We start from the raw sequence: 20,340 nt of genomic DNA, 5'->3' as shown, positions 1-20,340 counted from the left end.
CACTGTTAAGGCACCATCTTACTGTTAAACCACACACAGAATAGGTATTACACACAAACTAATAACCTGTCTCTCTCCCTCTGTGTGTGTGTGTGTGTGTGTGTGTGTGTGTGTGTGTGAGTGTGTGTGTGAAAACCTAAGTAAACGTCTGCTCAGAACAGCTGTACTGAAGAAGCTCCATGACAAACAAAATTCTCCCACAGCCAAAATCCACTGGTAATTTACTGTCACTGTTCTACGCTATTCTGTGTTATTTAAATACAGTTCTATACTGTAGCTCTGATTTCTCTCTCCCGCAGAAGGTTGGATAAAGTGTTGTGATTGGTCACAGCAGTACGGCCCCTAAAAAACAATTATCCTTGACAAAACCGGTTTAGTCCGGTTTAAAGCGAAAGTGAAACCCAATTTTTGTACTCCATTTTATGAAACGGAATATAAAAAACTTTAGAAAAGAAAACCTGTGAGTATCTGAATCTGAGCTGTCAACTAAGAATTATATGAACCTGTACTACTCAAAGCACAACTTCTTAAGTTTAATATTAACAGAATTTATGTTACTGTCTGAAAACGTAAAGCTTTTAGGCGCCATTTTGTTGCAGAAAACAAAATACAGCAACAGAACTGAGGTCGTCTGATTTAGAATAACCGAACTAAAGTCGTTCTAGGCTCATCTGAGAAATTGTTCCGAATCAAGATGTTTACATGAACTGTATAAAAAGTACTAATAAACGCACTATATACTTCATATATTTATATTTTGTCCTCTACGCAGAAACAAACTGCGCAAATAGAACAGGCGTCGTACTGCAGGAAGTGTCACAAACGTCTCGGACTGTGAGCCAGTAGATCTAACAGTAAGTGTTTAGGTGTCCAACTAGATGTAGACTAGTTGTTTTATCAGGCTAAGACCGTGCTGTTTACACGATCATGTCGTAATTAGACTGACAGTGTGAGGTTAGTATTGTACCAATAGTGTGCATGTCAGTGTAACTAAAGAAGTAATATTTATAATATTTATTAGTAATATTATTAAGTGATATTTCGACACTGTTTCTTTGTATGACAGTGATTGAGTTAGTCTGTGACCCACTATGCACTTACAGAACACATTTTTCCTGCCTCTGTCTTCTTTTCCACTTTGGACTGATACTGTTCACTACACCCACGTTTTTGAGTTTGTTTTAGTGCTGTAAGATTACGGTTTAAACTTTATGCATTATTTGCTCATTTTAATAAACTATATTTTGTACTTATAAAGTTAGTAAAGGTGCCTGTCTACACCAAAGCTCTTCAAAAACATGAATGACTCTGTTTCTCTTTTGAGAACATTAAGCGAGAAAATACTGTAATGTCTCGCTTATAGGCGCATTCCGAGCTGAAGCGTGAATGTCTTGGTCGTGCTTCGTTAAAGCGCGTGAATGTCTTGGTCGTGCTTCGTTAAAGCGCGTGAATGTCTTGGTCGTGCTTCGTTAAAGCGCGTGAATGTCTTGGTCGTGCTTCGTTAAAGCGCGTGAATGTCTTGGTCGTGCTTCGTTAAAGCGCGTGAATGTCTTGGTCGTGCTTCGTTAAAGCGCGTGAATGTCTTGGTCGTGCTTCGTTAAAGCGCGTGAATGTCTTGATCGTGATTGATTAAAGCGCCTGAATGTCTTGGTCGTGATTGATTAAAGCGCGTGAATGTCTTGGTCGTGACTCGTTAAACGGAGATCTTGGCTGCATTTCGGACTGTGAACCAGTAGATCTGACAGAACGTGTTTACACGTCCAACTCGGCTACGTGTTTTGAACTGGCTAAGACAGTGATTTTATACGATCGTGTGTTAGTTCAACTAACAGTGTCAGACTAGTATTGTACCAACGGTGCGCATGTAAATTTAGCTAATAATTTATGAAGTTCTGCGCTATTTATTTGTGTGACAGTGATTTTGAGTTGGTCTGTGACCCGGTATGCAATTATTATAAAAACACACCTTTACTGCCCTCTTTTGCAGTTTAGCCAGGGCTTTAGCCTGGTAGTGATCTTGACACTAACCTCTCTGTGCTCACATGAGGATGTTTACATTTGCATTTATAAAATTTAGCAGACACTCTTATCCTGAGCGACTTACAAAGGTGCTTTATTTATGTTTTTTGTAGCGACACAACAAATCACTTCTGTAAGTCTCTCTGGACAAGCGTGTCTGCCATATGCAGTAAATGTAAATATTGTAATTGAGTATGTGTTCTGATTATTAATCTGCATGTGCGTGTTTGCAGGTGTACAGCTATAATCTGTAGGAGGAGACATGACCTCCAAAATAAGTGTCTCTGGGGAACAGCACACACAGAAAGGAGAAAGGTGAGAGAACATAAATAAACATACTTGCAGTGCATAGGTTTGTGCACTTATTTACTTGGGATATCTGAATAAATCTATATTTATTGCATTTAGTAGATGTTCTTAGCCACACAGACCTCTTAAAAGTGCTTTGATATCCATTCACAAAACCCTTGAATAGTACCAGCAGGTAACAATCTTAAATCAGATACTGCCAGAAACAGTTGTCTCTACTGAGACCGAGACACAATGCACAATACAAAGATGAAACATAAGTATAAACTTCAGAAAGTTAAAGACCAGCTTAATGTAATGTAAAGTAATGTAAAGATGCTCTCTGGTATAACTCTGGTCATCTTGAAGATCACTTAGTAAATAACAAGAAACATAATAACGAATTTAGTGTTTTCAACATCTTTCTACGAATTCTTTAAAAAACATTAAATAAAAATCGCAATGATAGACATAAATGCATATTAATTTATATTTGCACCATTTATACACACATTAGTATTTTGGCCTTAAAATAATATCTTTTTAATTGTGTATGTTAGTCTGATTCAGGGTAAGAGATCAGACTCCCCGGAACCCAGCAGTGTATCCATGAAGAGTGACCAGTCAATGGACATTCCATTACAGTTCAGAGAGGGAGTGTATCCTACTGAACTCAGGTAAGGATGACGTAGGGAATGTGACTGTTCTACTGAGCTCAGGTAAGAGTGAGTCCTCCGCTTACACTTCAGAGAGGGAGTGTATCCTTCTGAGCTCAGGTAAGGATGATGTAGGGAATGTGACTGTTCTCCAGAGCTCAGGTAAGATGGAGTCCTCTACTTACACTTCAGAGAGGGAACGTGTTCTGATGAGAGGTGATGGTCTTGATAGACCATCGATAGAGATAAATACATATTAATTTATATTTGCACCATTTATACACACATTAGTATTTTGGCATTAAAACAATATGTTTTTAATTGTGTATGTTAGTCTGATGCAGGGTAAGAGATCAGACTCCCCGGAACCCAGCTGTGTGTCCATGAAGAGTGACAAGTCGATGGACCCTAAACGTCAGGTCAGAGAGGGAGTGTGTCCTACTGAGCTCAGGTAAGGATGATGTAGGGACTGTGACTGTTCTACTGAGCTCAGGTAAGGATGATGTAGGGAATGTGAGTGTTCTACTGAGCTCAGGTAAGCATGATGTAGGGAATGTGACTGTTCTCCTGAGCTCAGGTAAGATGGATTCCTCCACTTACACTTCAGAGAGGGAGAGTGTTCTGATGAGATTTGATGATCTCATGGTTTAGGACAGTGTTCCTCACTTCCAATCCCACCTGATCAAACTCACTCAGCTCATTATGAAGCCTTTCATGAGTTCATCCATAGTTTTAGTTTTGATGCCATGACACTAAAATATCTGCCCCTACAGAGACCAATCTTAACTTATGAATGGAGAAAAGACCTGCATCAGAAGACCTAAGTGTATGGGTGGAGCAGTATGGATGTAGGAGTTCAGCTAAGTAGGGAGGTGCAAGACCATGCAGAGCTTTGAATGTATGCAGGACGAGTTTATACTGAATGTGTTGAGAGACAGGCTGCCAGTGTAGCTCATGTAGAATTGGAGTGTTGTGGGCTGACATTTTTTAACATCTAAGAGAATTCTGGGATGCAAATGAAGAGAGAGTTGCAGTAATCAAGATGGGATGTGATGAAAGCATGAACCAGAGTTTCAGCACCTTGTCAGGAGAGCATGGGCCTAAGTCTAGTGATATTGTGACTGTAAAAAAAAAAGAGGCATTTTTAACCATTGACATGATGTGGGGTTGAAAGAGTGAGGAGTACACCAAAGTTCCAAAATGCAGTTGATGGTTTGACCAAGACCCATCTAGACTGAGTTTAAAATCAGTTAATTTGGTGATTATGGATTTAGAACCAATAACTAAAATTTTATTTTGTAAGTATTTAACTCTAGGAGGTTTATGTTCATCCACTGTCTGAGATCTTTGATACAAGAGAGTAAAGCAGGAAGTGGTAAGGTAGTGTTACCTTTGGTGCTACTATAAATCTGAGTGTCATCAGCATAACAGTGGAAACGGAGACCATGCCTGCGGATAATCTGACCAAGGGGTAACATATCGATTAAATAGGAGAGGACCAGGGACCGATCCGTAGAGAACACCATGAGTAACAGTATCAGTGTGTGATTTGTGTTTACCAAGTGTGACAAAATGTGATCTATTAGAGATATAGGAGATAAACCATTCAAGAACTGTATTAGTAATCCCAATATCTGACAGGCAGCTGATAAGTATGTTATGGTTTAATTGTGTCAAACACAGCACTTCTATCTAGAAGATCTAGAAGGAGGAGAATACACAGGGCACCAGAGTCAGTAGAGAGAAGGAGATCATTGAAAACATCTAACAGGGCTCTCTCAGTGTTGTGCATAGTATGGCAATCAGATTGGAAAGGTTCAAATAGATCCTGAGTATTTAAGAAAGATTGTAGTTGAGAGGCTGGAACCCTGATTAGACAGGGGAGACTGGAAATGGGTCAGTAATTATCAAGTAGTGCAGCATTTAGTCCTGTTTTATAAAGAATGACAGTTAAAGCTGAGGTTTTGAGAGCTGTAGGAACAGAATCCGAAGTAAGGGAAGCATTAATGAGGAGACATGGGAGAAATAGCAGAAGAACACTTAAGAAGAGGAGTTGGGGCAGGATCAAGCTGTAGGTAGATGAGCTGGATTTAGCTACAGTAGTAATGCTGTTACTGAACATTGCTGAGCTCCTCTTTTAATGACTAGACAAAAACAAACTCTCTTGATTACAGTTTAAGTTTCAAGTTTGGTTTATTTGTCATGTACATAGTCATACATAGTATAACTCGCAGTGAAATGGTTTGAGAGTGCTCTGTCCAAACTGAGGGAAAAAAACAGGGGTACATAAGGAAATATCTCTCTCTCTCTCTCTCTCTCGCTCTCTCTCTCTCTCTCTCTCTCTCTCTCTCTCTCTATATATATATATATATATATATATATATATATATAGATATAGATATAGATATAGATATATATATATATATGTATGTACAATATATGTATAATATGTTTATCAGGCTTTGTCAGAAATGTAGCACAAATGTTTAGTCCGTGGATCAGTGTGTGTTTACATGTGCACATAGTCTGGCTAATATTATCCTGGAACACATGTTTTAATCAGGCTAAGCTTAGGTCAACTAAGACACTATGTCACACTATAACAATCAGACTGTAATATTAACATGATCATATCTAAGTAAGACAGTTGTAGACTAATATAAGATCATGGGTGTACATGTAAACATAAATAGTGAGGGGTTAACACTTATGTAACAGTTGATTTAATCTGCTTGTATTATTCCTAGAAATACAAAAATCTTGGAGTTATCTTTGATCTAGAGCTCAGATTTGATCAGCAAATAAATTCTGTTATTAGGAATCATTTTTACAAGTTCAGAGAAATTTCCCAAAATCAAATTCTTTGTTCATGCTTAGGAACAAGTCATCTACTCACTGGCACTCAAAGTTGTTCAGATCAGCTGTTGGCTGTTCCACAGTCTCGACTGAAGCTGAAGTGTGACTGTGTCTGTTCTACAGTCTCGACTGAAGCTGAAGTGTGACTGTGTCTGTTCCACAGTCTCGACTGAAGCTGAAGTGTGACTGTGTCTGTTCTACAGTCTCAACTGAAGCTGAAGTGTGACTGTGTCTGTTCTACAGTCTTGGCTGAAGATGAAATGTGACTGTGTCTGTTCTACAGTCTCGACTTACTTTCTTACAAATCATCTTGTAAAGGAGCCCTTTGTCTGTTTTGCTTTCCCATGTCATCCTTTGTTTATTGTTGTATCTGTGTGTTGTCCTTCTCCCTGCTCCTCCCACCATTCCTGCCACTCCCCAGCCTAACTCCTCCCACCATTCCTGCCACTCCGCAGACTAACTCCTCCCACCATTTCTGCCACTCCCCAGCCTAACTCCTCCTACCGTTCCTACCACTTGTCCTTAGTCTCTGTGTCATTCTTTTGCCAAATTCCTCCATGTATATACTGCTCCTGTTCCTGTGTTCTTCGTATTCTTCTTTGTGGATTGTTGTCTTCTTGTGGCTCAGTGTGTTTAGCACATTTGCTTTACTTTCACTTTCTATTAAAAGCCTTTTTGTGTTTCTACACTCACACCTGCATCCTGATCCTTTCTGCTGCCGCACACCAGGCAGCATCACAGATCTGTTATGAAATGCAGAAACACAAGTGTTGATAATATATAATCTTGTATAATATCTACTTGTCTGTATAATCATGTGTTGTGCAGGTATGAATGTGCTACATATTCCTCCATAAAGGTCTGTTGTGTTTGTCCACAGTGTACAAAGAGAAAAAGCAGAACTCACCTACAGAAAACAATTGGAGTCCATATTCAAGGTATGTAAGTGTGGGGGTGATTTCTAGTATATTTGGGTTTTAGGATGTAACAGAAGTAATAAGATTACTTTTTCCATTAAGTAATGAGTACAGTAATCCCATTACAATTTTAGAGAAGTGGTGAGTAATGGATTACTTTTTTTTGAGTAACTACCCAAACACTGCCAGAATGTTCTCCATCATGAAACAACATTATGCAGTGATCTCTCTCTGTAACATCGTGGTGTTTTTCTGATTGTCTGTTGGTGTTTATTCCCAACCAGGAGCTGGAGCACAAAGTCATTTCCCTGGTGAAGAAGGAGCTGAAGAGGTTTAAGAAGCTGCTGAGTCCAGATTACCCAGCATGCTCTGAGAGAGACGTGGAGGATGAGGAGGATCAGAGCAGTGCCAGAGAGGGGGCGCTGAAGATCACACTGCATGTCCTTGGGAATATGAATCAGACAGACCTCGCTAACACACTACAGACCAGTAAGAGCTCTGGATCATGGCTTTATGATGGCAGGATCACTATACCTAAATTTTGTCCTCTGTGTTTGGGCAAAGTCTTTTAGGTTTTTGATCAATTACTTCACCATCAAAGATAACAAAAAAATAAAATATTTGTGATCGTGTTCTTCTGTTTATTAGAGCTATTCTCTGAATATCAGCAAAAGCTCAAATACAAACTAATGGATAAATTTAAAAGAATTAATGAAGGAATTTCCCAACAAGGAAGCTCAACTCTTCTGAATGAGATCTACACAGAGCTCTACATCACAGAGGGAGGGAGTGGAGAGGTCAATAATGAACATGAGGTGAGACAGATTGAGACAGCATCCAGGAGACCAGCAACACAGGAGAAACTCATAAAATGCAACAACCTCTTTAAAGACAAACCAATCAGAAGAGTGCTGACTAAAGGAGTTGCTGGAATTGGGAAAACTGTCTCTGTGCAGAAGTTCATTCTGGACTGGGCTGAAGGAAGAGCAAATCAGGATGTCCTCTTTATATTTTCACTTCCTTTTAGGGAGCTGAATTTGATGAAGGAGAAAAAGTTCAGTCTGATGGATCTACTTCATGACTTTTTCCCAGAAATAAAACAATTACAATTAATAGACTGTGATACATATAAAGTCATTTTCATCTTTGATGGTCTGGATGAGTGTCGACTTCCTCTAGACTTCCAGAACAACGAGAACTTATGGGATGTAACAGAGCTGACCTCAGTGGATGTGCTGCTGACAAACCTCATCAAGGGGAATTTGCTTCCCTCTGCTCTCCTCTGGATAACCTCTCGACCAGCAGCAGCCAATCAGATCCCTCATGAGTGTGTTGATCGGGTAACAGAGGTACGAGGGTTCAGTGACCCTCAGAAAGAAGAGTACTTCAGGAAGAGAATCAGAGATCAGAGCCTGGCCAATAGAATCTTCAAACACATGAAGTCATCAAGAAGTCTCTACATCATGTGCCACATTCCAGTCTTCTGTTGGATTGCAGCTACTGTTCTAGAGAAAATGTTGGGTGAAGCAGAGAGTGGAGAGATCCCCAAGACTCTCACTCAAATGTTTGCACACTTCCTGATCTTTCAGCTCAAACACAAGGACAGAAAGTACCATGGAAACATTGACACAGATCCTCAACAGACTAAAAAGACAATTCTAGAACTGGGAAAACTGGCTTTCCAACAACTGGAAAAGGGCAATCTGATCTTCTATGAGGAAGACGTGAGAGAGTGTGGCATTGTTGTCAAAGAAATGTCTGTGTACTCAGGAGTGTGTACACAGATCTTCAGAGAGGAGTATGGGCTTCACCTGGGGAAAGTGTTCAGTTTTTTACATCTGAGCATTCAAGAGTTCCTGGCTGCTTTATATGCATTTATCTCCTTCATTAATAACAACAAAAATGTGCTTGAACAGCAAACAGGATTCCTCAGTTATTTCTTCAAAAGGAAACCAATGTCTGTCTTCCTTATGAATGCAGTGGACAAGGCCTTACAGAGTGAGAATGAACATCTGGACCTTTTCCTCCGCTTCCTTCTGGGTCTCTCACTGGAGTCCAATCAGACTCTCTTACAAGGCCTACTGACACAGACAGAAAACAGCTCTCACAACAAAGAGGAAACAGCCAGCTACATCAAGGAGAAGATCAGGAAGAATCCCTCTCCAGAGAAATCCATCAATCTGTTCCACTGTCTGAATGAACTGAAGGATCATTCTCTAGTACAGGAAGTCCAAACATACCTGAGCAGAGGAGTTGACCGTCGTCTCTATGGAGCCAGACTCTCTCCTGCTCAGTGGTCTGCTCTGGTCTTTGTGTTGCTGAACTCAGAAGAGGAGCTGGATGAGTTTGACCTGAGTAAATATGACCCATCAGAGGAATGTCTACTGAGACTGCTTCCAGTGGTCACAGCATCCAGAAAAGCTGTGTGAGTATTTTCATTCATAAACACATTATTAGTACATCATGATCTCCATCATAAGGTACTTTTGTTAATTTGTAAGTGTGTCCTAAGCCCCTTTGTAACTAATGTATCATGTACCCTAATGACTATTTAAGGTGTTAGTTGAACCAATCATTAATCCTAAGGAATTTAGGATTACACACACACACACACACACACACACACACACACACACACACGTATATCTCTCTTTTACACACATTAACATTCTCTTTCACATTTTCATAGCCAGTTATGGAAACAGATACAGGCCAAGATGTAACATGTGTAAAACATAATAAATTTACTTTTACCTGAATTAATTATAATTACAAAGATTTTAGAGTAAATTCTGTTGTGTAGCCCAGTGTAGGTGAGAATGTGTAACTAACTTTAGAAAATTACTTAAGCATTTACATTATGTAATACAAAAATGCAGCATACAAAATACAACCTGAATGTTACCCAATAGATGGATAGAAAGTAAGAGAGACGTAGAGAAAGAGTGAAGGAGAGAGAGAAGTAGAGAGAGAAATCCCCAGGGAGAGGTTTCTCCAAACCTCACTGCTCAGTCCACCAGCTCTGCTCCAGCTCCACTCCAACTCTCCCCCTAAACCCTCCACCTCCAGACCCTGACTTCAGTCTTATCTTCACCAAGACCAGGTGGTTTACCATCACTGACCAATCACAACTAACCACATTCTCTTATCACCCACACCATGGGACAGCAATCAGGTATCACTGACGCAGGAACTCAGCTGGTGGTAGGACAGTGATTTACAGTCGTGAATAACAACTCTGGTTATGGGTGGAGTTCCTGTAAAAGTGACCGTGATGTGACCACTCTTTTCTCTGTGTCACGTCTGCTCTTCTCATCATACCTGACACTGCACTATCAGACTCCTATAATCCTCCTGTCCACTTTGTTAGATTCAGTTCCCCTGTTTATTGACCTTACCTGTTTTCCATAGTCTCCCTTGTTAGTCTTGTAAACAGTCCTGTCCTTTTGTGTCTGTCTTTGTGAAATCTCATCTGAGTTGTATTTATAAACTGGTGTATGTAAAGTAGTCTTGTTTTTTTTTTTCACTGTTCCTGAACATGTTTCTGTTTCTGTGTGTCTGCCCTTTTTACCAAAGTCTGCTGTTTGGTCTTCCTAGTGCTGACCTTTGCCTGTTAACACCATTTGCTTTTTGGACTGTGGACTGGTTGTTGTTCCTCGTATTTAAATGAGACTTTTTCCCATTTTATACAAACCAGCGCTGGACTCTGCTCCTGCCCTCCCGCTGATAGTGAGAACAAAGATGAGCACAGCAGTGAGGGGAGATGAGAACAAAACTACATAGACCAGAGTTTGGACTACAACTCAGAATAATGGGTTCAGTCTTCTGTATATGACCCATAATAGTCCACATATTCAAACCAGCTGATGGACAAACCTGAAAACATAAATACCTGTTGTGACGGTGGCGGCACAGAGGAAGCGAAAGGCAAGGTTGAGCCAAAGTGCTCTTTATTCTGCATTGTCAATACGTGAAAAACCACAACAAATAATCAACGATACTCAGTCCTAACAGTCTGTGTAACGATGTACAGGGGTGGAAGTGAGTAGTCCAGCGTTCCACTAATGTGCAGCGCTTTCTCTCAGGACCTGTGAGTTTAAATAGAGAGAGAGAACACGGGACAGGTGAAGGTGATTAGTAGGCAGGGGACTGGGAACAAGGCAGGGATGTAGTGCGCTCCCTAGCAGGAGTGGGCGTGTCCCTCCTTCTGGATGCCCGGCCAACCGTGACACCTGGCAAATATAAGCAATCCCTTAAAACTGTTTAAAAAAAGAAATGACAGGTCTTCTCTCTGACTAGTCACTGTTGTGTCTGAAAATAATCATAGTTTACTAAGCAAGTCTTTACTAATTAAATAAATCTTTATTTATTTATCTTTGATCCATGTTTATTCAGTGAATACATGGTAATATTTTACATTTCCCTTGTTCAAGATTATTGAAACTGATATTGAAGGCCTTACATAGTGTGTCTCTAAAAGAGCAACTTTGTTAAAAAGGAGCTTCTTGTCTTCTATTAATATGAGCTCCTGGCTGCACCCACAAACGCTGCTCTCTCAGGCTCAGGTGGTGATCTTCAGCTGGGTCCTGCCTGAGAGGCCCAGCAGATGCAGCAGGACTAGAGCAGGTGAAGGGTACTGTGGAGAGACAGACTGAGGGGATGGAGATGGACATTCTTCTCCACACACATCAGTTCCTCCTCTTATCCTAAGAGACACTGATGAGCCAGTATATCCAGGGCTTTCTCCTCTTCTGGGGTTTGTGTGGATATCACTCCCCACTGCATGTGAGCTACATGCACTTAATCTCTGTACAGTATAATCAAACTGCTTCTTTCTCTGTTACATAAACAAACAGTTTTGTTCAATTTCCTCCAAGGGAATATTAACTCCTATATTGTAAAATTGTACTCACCCTTCTGTCTCTCCTTCAATATTTTAGTGTCTGGATCAGTGTCTATTTATACTGTTAGTGTCTTTGATCAGTTTATAGTAATTCTGTTTGGACTGTGAATCTGTTGTTTACCTGTTGACTTGTTGGAATTTTTCCAGACTTGGGCAATGAGGGACTTATCAAAGAAGCGTTAACAAGCCTCAGAATTAATTGTGTGTGTGTGTGTGTGTATTCACATTTGTACAAGAGAGTAAGAAAATAAATCATCATCTTGGTGCAAAATTAACTGATCAGGTTAACATGATCAACCGATCAGCGTGACTGTTCAGTGTAGATAAATTAATGCAGGTGTGTTGTAATAAGGAATAAACATTTTGTGTTTGTCTGTGTGTATTTCAGAGAGAACAGTAGAGACAGATAGATAAAGAGGACAGAGATATGTTGTTCATCTAAATAAATAGTTCTAAACATTTTAGACCAAGTATCACATATATGTCATCCCACAGATACACAGACAGTGATCACTTACAACAGCGCCCTCTCCTGGTGCATGTAGTGTTACTGTCACTAATATTTGTGTGGCGTTATGGGGAGTTCACTGTATGTCTGACTATGGAGATTCAGGTGGGGAGGGGTGGACTATGTGTTGATCATCTAACGGTATTAGCATACAGACGGCGATTCAGACACTTTATTTCATCTGCTGTTACTGATAAACGAAAGTAAGATTATTCATGCGGTATTTGGCGTCGAATAAAAGTATAATTGTTAAAACGAAGAAGCTAATCGATTAGTTAGCAAATTTATGGTGAAAGTGTAAACTTCATATCAGCGGTTCTATGTTATCTGTGTTTAAGAAGACTTGTTTTTGTGATGTGTGTTAAATATTAACTTTTATTCACTACAATGTGACTTTAATCCTGATTTTACTGTTACAGACGAATTATTGGACAGTGCGCGTGTATGCCGACTGCTCGTGAAGTGTAACGGTTCAGCTCGCGAGTGAGCGCGCAGAGTTCTGATAGTTTCACTTTTAACACTGATTGATTTCCAACAGACCAAAGATTTATTCATGTGGGTTAGTGTGTGTGTGTGTGTGTGTGTGTGTGTGTGTGTGTGTGTGTGTGTGTGTGTGTATTTATGAGTGTGTGAGTGTGTGTGTGTGTGAGTGTGTGTGTGTCTGGGAGTTGAACTGCAAGTTTTTCTCCTCTATGCAGGCTGGAATTATCACACACATACACACACACACACACACACACACACACACACACACACACACACACACACACACACACCCACACACCCCATAGGTATTGCATGTGATTTTGGTGTTTGGTGAAGAGAGGTGCAGCTTCACTTAGTGTGGGTGTGGTAATGTGTTTGGGAGAAACATTTTGTGTGTGTGGTTGTATGGGGGAGAGGCAGTGTGAGTGTGATTGTGTGCATTTGTGTAAGCATGTGTGTGCACACATGCACGTTAGTGAGTTTGCATGCGAGTGTGTGTGTGCATGTACTGAGCTGAAAGTGTGAGGAGTTTTTCTCCTTTCTACAGGGTGTATAACTGCAGTATTACAGATAAAGGTTGTGCTGCTCTGGCTTCAGCTCTGAGGTCAAACCCCTCATCACACCTGAGAGAGCTAAATCTGAACTCCAATAAACCAAAAGCCTCAGGAGTGAAGCAGCTCTCTGCTCTACTGGAGGATCCACACTGTAAACTGGAGAAACTAGAGTGAGTTACTGACTTACTGTCTTTGAGCCAGTTTCTAACACACAATATCCTCACTCTCTCTCTCTCTCACACACACACACAGACACACACACACACACACACACACACACACACACACACACTGACAAACACACAGTCAATATCCGCTTTCTTTCTCACACACGCACACACACACACACACACACACACACACACACCACACACATACACACACACACACACACACACACACACACACCCCATAGGTATTGCATGTGATTTTGGTGTTTATTGAAGAGAGGTGCAGCTTCACTTAGTGTGGGTGTGGTAATGTGTTTGGAAGAAACATTTTGTGTGTGTGGTTGTGTGGGCGAGAGGCAGTGTGAGTGTGATTGTGTGTGTGCAGACATCCACATTATTGTTTGCATGTAAGTGTGTGTGCGTGTGCTGATCTGTAAGTGTGAGGAGTTTTTCTCCTTCTCTCTGCAGGCTGTATAACTGCAGTATTACAGATGAAGGCTGTGCTGCTCTGGCTTCAGCTCTGAGGTCAAACCCCTCATCACACCTGAGAGAGCTGAATCTGAACTCCAATAAACCAGGAGACTCAGGAGTGAAGCAGCTCTCTGCTCTACTGGAGGATCCACACTGTAAACTGGAGAAACTACAGTGAGTTACTAACTTACTGTCTCTTCACACACACACACACACACACACACACACACACACACACACACACACACACACACACACACACACACACACACAGTGTTAATTTCCGCTCACACACACACATACACAGTCAGTATCCTTTCACACACATGCGTACACAGTCAATTTCCTCTCACTAACACATGCAAGCACGCTCACATACTAACACGCTGTCAGTATCCTCTCTCATTTTCTCTCACACACACACAAGCACACTGTGGGTGTCTTATCACTCTTACACACACGCGCACACACTCAATATCATCACACACACAGTCAGTATCTGCTCATGCACACACATACACACACTCACACAAACATGCAGTCAGAATCCTCTCACACACACACACAGTTAGCATCCTCTCACACACACACACACACACACACACACACACACACACACACACACACACACACACACACACACACTGTCAGTATCCTCTGATTCACAGACACAGAGTCAATGTCCTCACACACACACACACACACACATACACACACTCCCGCCAACATATTGCAGGTGATTTTGGTGCTTAGTGAAGAGAGGTGCAGCTTCAATTCTTAGTGGGTGTGCTAATGTGTTTCGGAGAAACATTCTGCGTGTGTGGTTGTGTGGGGGAGAGGCGGTGTGAGAGTGATTTTTGTTTGCATTTATATATGCATGTGTGTGCACACATGTGCGTTAGTGCGTTTGCATGCGAGTGTGTGTGTGCGTGTGCTGATCTGTAAGTGTGAGGAGTTTTTCTCCTTCTCTCTGCAGGCTGTATAACTGCAGTATTTCAGAAGGTTGTGCTGCTCTGGCTTCAGCTCTGAGGTCAAACCCCTCATCACACCTGAGAGAGCTGAATCTGAACTGCAATAAACCAGGAGACTCAGGAGTGAAGCAGCTCTCTGCTCTACTGGAGGATCCACACTGTAAACTGGAGAAACTACAGTGAGTTATTGACTTACTGTCTCTTTATACACACACACACACAGTGTTAATTTCCTCTCTCTCACACACACACACACACACACACACACACACACACACACACACACACAGTCAGTATCCTTGCACACACACACGCATACACTCAATATCATCACACACACAGTCAGTATCTGCTCATGCACACACATACATAAACTCACACACATGCAGTCAGAATCCTTTCTCACACACACACACACACACACACACACACACACACACACACACACACACACACACACAGTCAGTATCCTCTCTCACTCTGTCTCACACACACACACACACACACACATACACCATGTATTGCATGTGATTTTGGTTTTTAGTGAAGAGAGGTGCAGCTTCACTTAGTGTGGGTGTGGTAATGTGTTTGGGAGAAACATTTTGTATGTGTGGTTGTGTGGGGGAGAGGCAGTGTGAGTGTGATTGTCTGTTCACATTTGTGTATGCATGTGTGTGCACACATCCACTTTAGTGATTTTGCATGCAAGTGTGTGTGTGTGTGTGTACTGATCTGTTAGTGTGAAGAGTTTTTCTCCTTCTCTCTACAGTCTGTCTGACTGCAGTATTAAAGATAAAGGTTGTGCTGCTCTGGCTTCAGCTCTGAGGTCAAACCCCTCATCACACCTGAGAGAGCTGAATCTGAACTGCAATAAACCAGGAGACTCAGGAGTGAAGCAGCTCTCTGCTCTACTGGAGGATCCACACTGTAAACTGGAGAAACTACAGTGAGATAGTGATTTACTGTCTCTTTATATACACACACACACACACACACAGTCAGTATCGCCCCGCTCTCTCTGAGACACAGAAAAATATCCATCCCACAAACACACACACAGTTAGTATCCTCAAACACACACACACACACACACACACACACACACACACACTCGGTATCCTCACTCACACACAGAGTTGGTATCCTCACTCACTGACTCAGTCACTCACACACACACACACACACACACACGCACACACACACAAGCACACAGTCAGTATCCTTTCACACACACACACACACACACACACAATCAATATCCTCTCATACACGCACACACTCAAAATCATAAAACACACACTCAGTATCCTTTCACGTACACAGCCAATATGCTCTCAAACACACATATGCACACAGTCAATAACATCACACTCAGTCAGTATCATTGCACGCACACTCACACACACAAACACACACAGTCAATATCCTCTCTCACATACACACACACAGTCAGTATCCTCTCACATGTATACATTCAGTATCCACACACACACACACAGATATGATTGCTATTACCCTCATCCTCTTCCTGACACACACACACCATCACTGTATTAATTAGCTTCACATTCACTCACTCACTCACTCACTCACTAATTCTCTCTATATACACACACACTGTCACTACATGACTATCACAACATGTATTGTGTTTATTTGCATGTATGTGTGCTGATCTGTAAGTGTGAGTTTTTCTCCTTCTCTCTGCAGGCTGTATAACTGCAATATTACAGATAAAGGTTGTGCTGCTCTGGCTTCAGCTCTGAGGTCAAACCCCTCATCACACCTGAGAGAGCTGAATCTGAACCTCAATGAACCAGGAGACTCAGGAGTGAAGCAGCTCTCTGCTCTACTGGAGGATCCACACAGTAAACTGGAGAAACTACAGTGAGATAGTGATTTACTGTCTCTTTATATACACACACACACACACACACACACACACACACATAGTCAGTATCATCTCACAGACACACTCACACACAGACAGTAGCCACTCTCTCTCTCACACACACACACACATAATCAATATCCTCTCACTCACACACGCACACACAGTCAATATCCTCTCACACACACACACGCATAGTCAGTATCCTCTCACATGTACACATTCAGTATCCTCACACACACACACACACACACACACACACACACACACACACACACACACACACATATATAATTGCTATTACCCTCTTCATCTTTCTGACACACACACCATCACTGTATTAATTAGCTTCACATTTACTCACTCACTCACTCTTTCTATATACACACACACACACACACTATCACTACATCACTATCACAACATGTATTGTTTGTGTTTGCACGTATGTGTGCTGATCTGTAAGTGTGAGGAGTTTTTCTCCTTCTCTCTACAGTCTGTTTAACTGCAGTATTACAGATGAAGGCTGTGCTGCTCTGGCTTCAGCTCTGAGGTCAAACCCCTCAACACACCTGAGAGAGCTGAATCTGAACCACAATAAACCAGGAGACTCAGGAGTGAAGCAGCTCTCTGCTCTACTGGAGGATCCACACTGTAAACTGGAGAAACTACAGTGAGTTACTGACTTACTCTCTCTCTCTCACATACACACACGCACACATACACACACTCACACACACACAGATATAATTGCTATTACCCTCTTCCTCTTTCTGACACACACACACACACACACACCATCAATGTATTAATTAGATTCACATTCACAAACTCTCTCTCTGTTTCATTCACTCATTCACATTGTTCCTAAGTTCAGTAGATTCTTTAAAAAATTCTAATTATTTGTTGAGACAAAATCTCACCTACAGCTGCAGTAACAATATAAACCCAAACTCACTTTATCATGTGGACACACACAACCACAGCAGGAGCTGATTGATGGAGAACTGGATGTTACAATGAGCTCATACAAAACTCTGTGTAGGGATTGGCTGATTAACATTACTGATGCAAACCAATAATAATCAGACCTATTTCACCCCTACACAATATAGCAGTCAGGTACTAGTCTAGTGTGAGTGTGTGTGTGTGTGTGTGTGTGTGTGTAATGGTAATTGTGCTTGTGTACAGAGTCCGATGCCTGACTGATGGGTGTGTGTTCATGTCTGATCTTTCTGTCCTATTCTCTGTCTCACAGTATCCGGCCACTATTGAGGTGATGTGGTCTGAGTCTCCCACACAGAGAAGAGGATGAACAAACACACACATAATTCATCATATGATTCTCCATGGTAACGTGTGTTAGTGTGAATATGTGTGAACATGACTGCAGCACAGGGCTGTGTGTCCTCCCCATGTCTTCCAGTTTCTAGACACCACACACACCTGACCTGGACGTTACACACACACACACACACACACACACACCCCTGACATGGACACCACACACACCTGATCTGATCTGAAACTCTGCTGCCTTCCTGTTCTCTGGTGCTCATTAGTTTGAAGTTTACAGAGATAATCAATACTAAACCTACATATCAGTGTAAAGCAAAGGTTTAGTAAAAAAATTAAATGTAGTTTTATACTTTCCCCAAATTACCCATAAAAAGCTCAATTGTAACAATATGGGGCCGCCATCATGGATAATTGGAATTGATTTCTTCCTTTGAATGTGTATGACAGTTATGTGGATGTTGATTTGGTTCTGCTTCGAACTTTAATGTGTAAATACCACCTGAATTTAAAATGCTGTCTGCAGTAAGTGAGTAAAGATGTAGGCGTGTTCTTATGAAAGTGGGTGTAACAGCTTCCACTACTAACTAGTTACATTAGTTTAATTTCTCAAGTGTACCAATAAACAACACTGCATTCACACAGATTATGGATGTAACCCTTAATACTATATCATAGAAGCAGCAGTGAACCTGTAACCCAACCACAAAGTGCTGTTATTTGTTTATTTATACAAAAAAAAAAAATTATATTCAGTCACATTGCCCAGACAAATAGCCTGTTTCACTTACTATGTGCAGGTCTGAGAACCTTACTGCTGCGCCCCCTCTGGCAGAGTGGATGACCACTTAATAAACCTTAATAAACAGCTGTTATAAACAAAAATATGGAAGGGAGAATTATGTTTGTAAAATTTAATTTCATGTTTCATATTCCAAATATAATGAATTATGGTTACACAATATATCAATCAGTACATGTTTGATAAATGACAGTTATTTACAAAAACATGCATGTTGGGATTATGGTGTGCACCTGCTGTGGAAACTAAAGGTTAATATCACCCCTCCCCAAATAAACTACACTCATACAGACCACTTCATACCCTCAGTGTTGATCACGAGTTATACACACGTACTAACACAAACTACCTTTTACAGCCGCCACACTGCATTTATAAGAAATAATGTCCATCAAAGCAGACGCCATTAACATGTTAACTGGGCTGTGCAGAAATGACCTGACAGAAAGGTGCGCACGCTTAGTATTTTACTGCAAACATGAAGAAAAACTACATCAGAATTCATAAGTCCAGTTTGGTTCATGTAGCGCCAACTATCGGCAACAGGCGCTCGTTTGGAGACTTGAACGAGGAAGTAGGAAAGAATTGAAATGTCTCCTGAATAAAGTTGTGGCCTCCGCGTATTTAAAATGGCTACAAACGTGAGTTACGCTGTTTCTACACAAGCACGCTGAGCTTTGTCTCACACTTACTGAGCGCCAGAAGGTACAAAGCTGCTCCTTTTAAAGCTGGAGCTCATTAGCCAGGTTAGCTCGCGCTAAAACAACCACAAGGTTGCGTCACGTCCCGTTCAGCCGTTAAGCCGCGCGCAGACTAAAGCCGCCCTCCGTCCAGCTCGCGAGCCCCGTACACGTCGTGCCGGGGCGTCTCGCGGAGAGCGACTGGCTCGAGATGGTGTCGCGTGAGGAGGGCGAGGAGGCGTGTGACGTGATTGGGATGCTGAAGGTGTTCTGGACACGTGCTGTGATGTGGATCTGCAGAAGCAGGTGAGCCGCTGCGTCCAGGTTTGGGTGTGAAGACTACAGAGCACTAGTTGTACATGCTGATTCACATCTGATCAGACTTTCTACGTTTACATCTGATAAGAGGCGGCTTTAATATGCGCCCTTTAGGGCTAAATCACATAATATTAATAAAGAATATTATATATTTTTATTTTATTTTAACATGCCTCAAATAATGGGTATTTTATTTAATAGTAATCTATTTTAAAGAGGATTTTAGGTAGTTTTTTGTTTTTTGGTTTCTCACAGTCATAATTGTTAGGTTAAGTGTCATGGAAATGATCTAGTGTACAATTTATTATGATTATTATATTTCAGTGCTATAAATGGCTTTTGTAATGCAGTTTGGTCTTTAATGGAGTATCACTCATAAATATACTTAACTAAGGCTTGTTTTGTTCCAATAGTTTAAAAGCAGGTCTGTGTTCTGTCCATGTGTGAAGACTTGATAGGGAATCATACAGGCTTTAGTCATAATCTACAGCAGGAATTTATAGGAACTTACTGGGGAAAAATGATTTGGGTCTCACTCACCTGTTTCCAGCCAC

General features: G+C 41.2%; 2 protein-coding genes across 4 annotated transcripts in view; one reads left to right on the top strand and one right to left on the bottom strand.

Annotated features, from left to right (window-relative positions):
• Positions 1–20,340, bottom strand: part of LOC145652951 (NACHT, LRR and PYD domains-containing protein 12-like) — a 112,084-nt gene that overhangs the window by 45,811 nt on the left and 45,933 nt on the right. The window lies entirely within an intron of this gene.
• On the top strand, positions 346–18,630 carry LOC145652805 (NLR family CARD domain-containing protein 3-like). 3 transcript variants are annotated; one of them, XM_081704321.1, is made up of 15 exons: positions 346–460; positions 773–854; positions 2,253–2,334; positions 2,868–2,984; positions 3,298–3,414; positions 6,700–6,757; positions 7,021–7,225; positions 7,385–9,161; positions 13,181–13,357; positions 13,826–14,002; positions 14,805–14,978; positions 15,569–15,745; positions 16,510–16,686; positions 17,187–17,363; positions 17,949–18,630. In XM_081704321.1, exons 3-15 carry the CDS (start codon positions 2,282–2,284, stop codon positions 17,968–17,970), a joined length of 3,408 nt encoding a protein of 1,135 aa, XP_081560447.1. In that variant the 5' UTR covers positions 346–460; positions 773–854; positions 2,253–2,281; the 3' UTR covers positions 17,971–18,630. The 3 variants fall into 3 exon arrangements, with proteins under 3 accessions (XP_081560447.1, XP_081560449.1, XP_081560448.1); XM_081704323.1 differs by lacking the exon at positions 13,181–13,357; XM_081704322.1 differs by lacking the exon at positions 773–854 and having other exon boundaries at positions 351–460.

The sequence above is a fragment of the Electrophorus electricus genome, chromosome 21 (genome assembly GCF_041902795.1).
Source record: "Electrophorus electricus isolate QZ-2024a chromosome 21, ASM4190279v1, whole genome shotgun sequence".
NCBI classification, from domain to species: domain Eukaryota; kingdom Metazoa; phylum Chordata; class Actinopteri; order Gymnotiformes; family Gymnotidae; genus Electrophorus; species Electrophorus electricus.
Note: the sequence above shows the minus strand (reverse complement) of the source record. Positions and strands in the feature narration are given on the sequence as shown.

Bases quoted from the DNA above. Each gene is read 5' to 3' on its own strand.
- LOC145652805 (XM_081704321.1), top strand. From the start codon at position 2,282: ATGACCTCCAAAATAAGTGTCTCTGGGGAACAGCACACACAGAAAGGA. The intron at 2,985-3,297 runs GTAAGGATGACG...TGTGTATGTTAG, and splicing joins GTGTATCCTACTGAACTCAG to TCTGATGCAGGGTAAGAGAT. The intron at 15,746-16,509 runs GTGAGATAGTGA...TTCTCTCTGCAG, and splicing joins TGTAAACTGGAGAAACTACA to GCTGTATAACTGCAATATTA.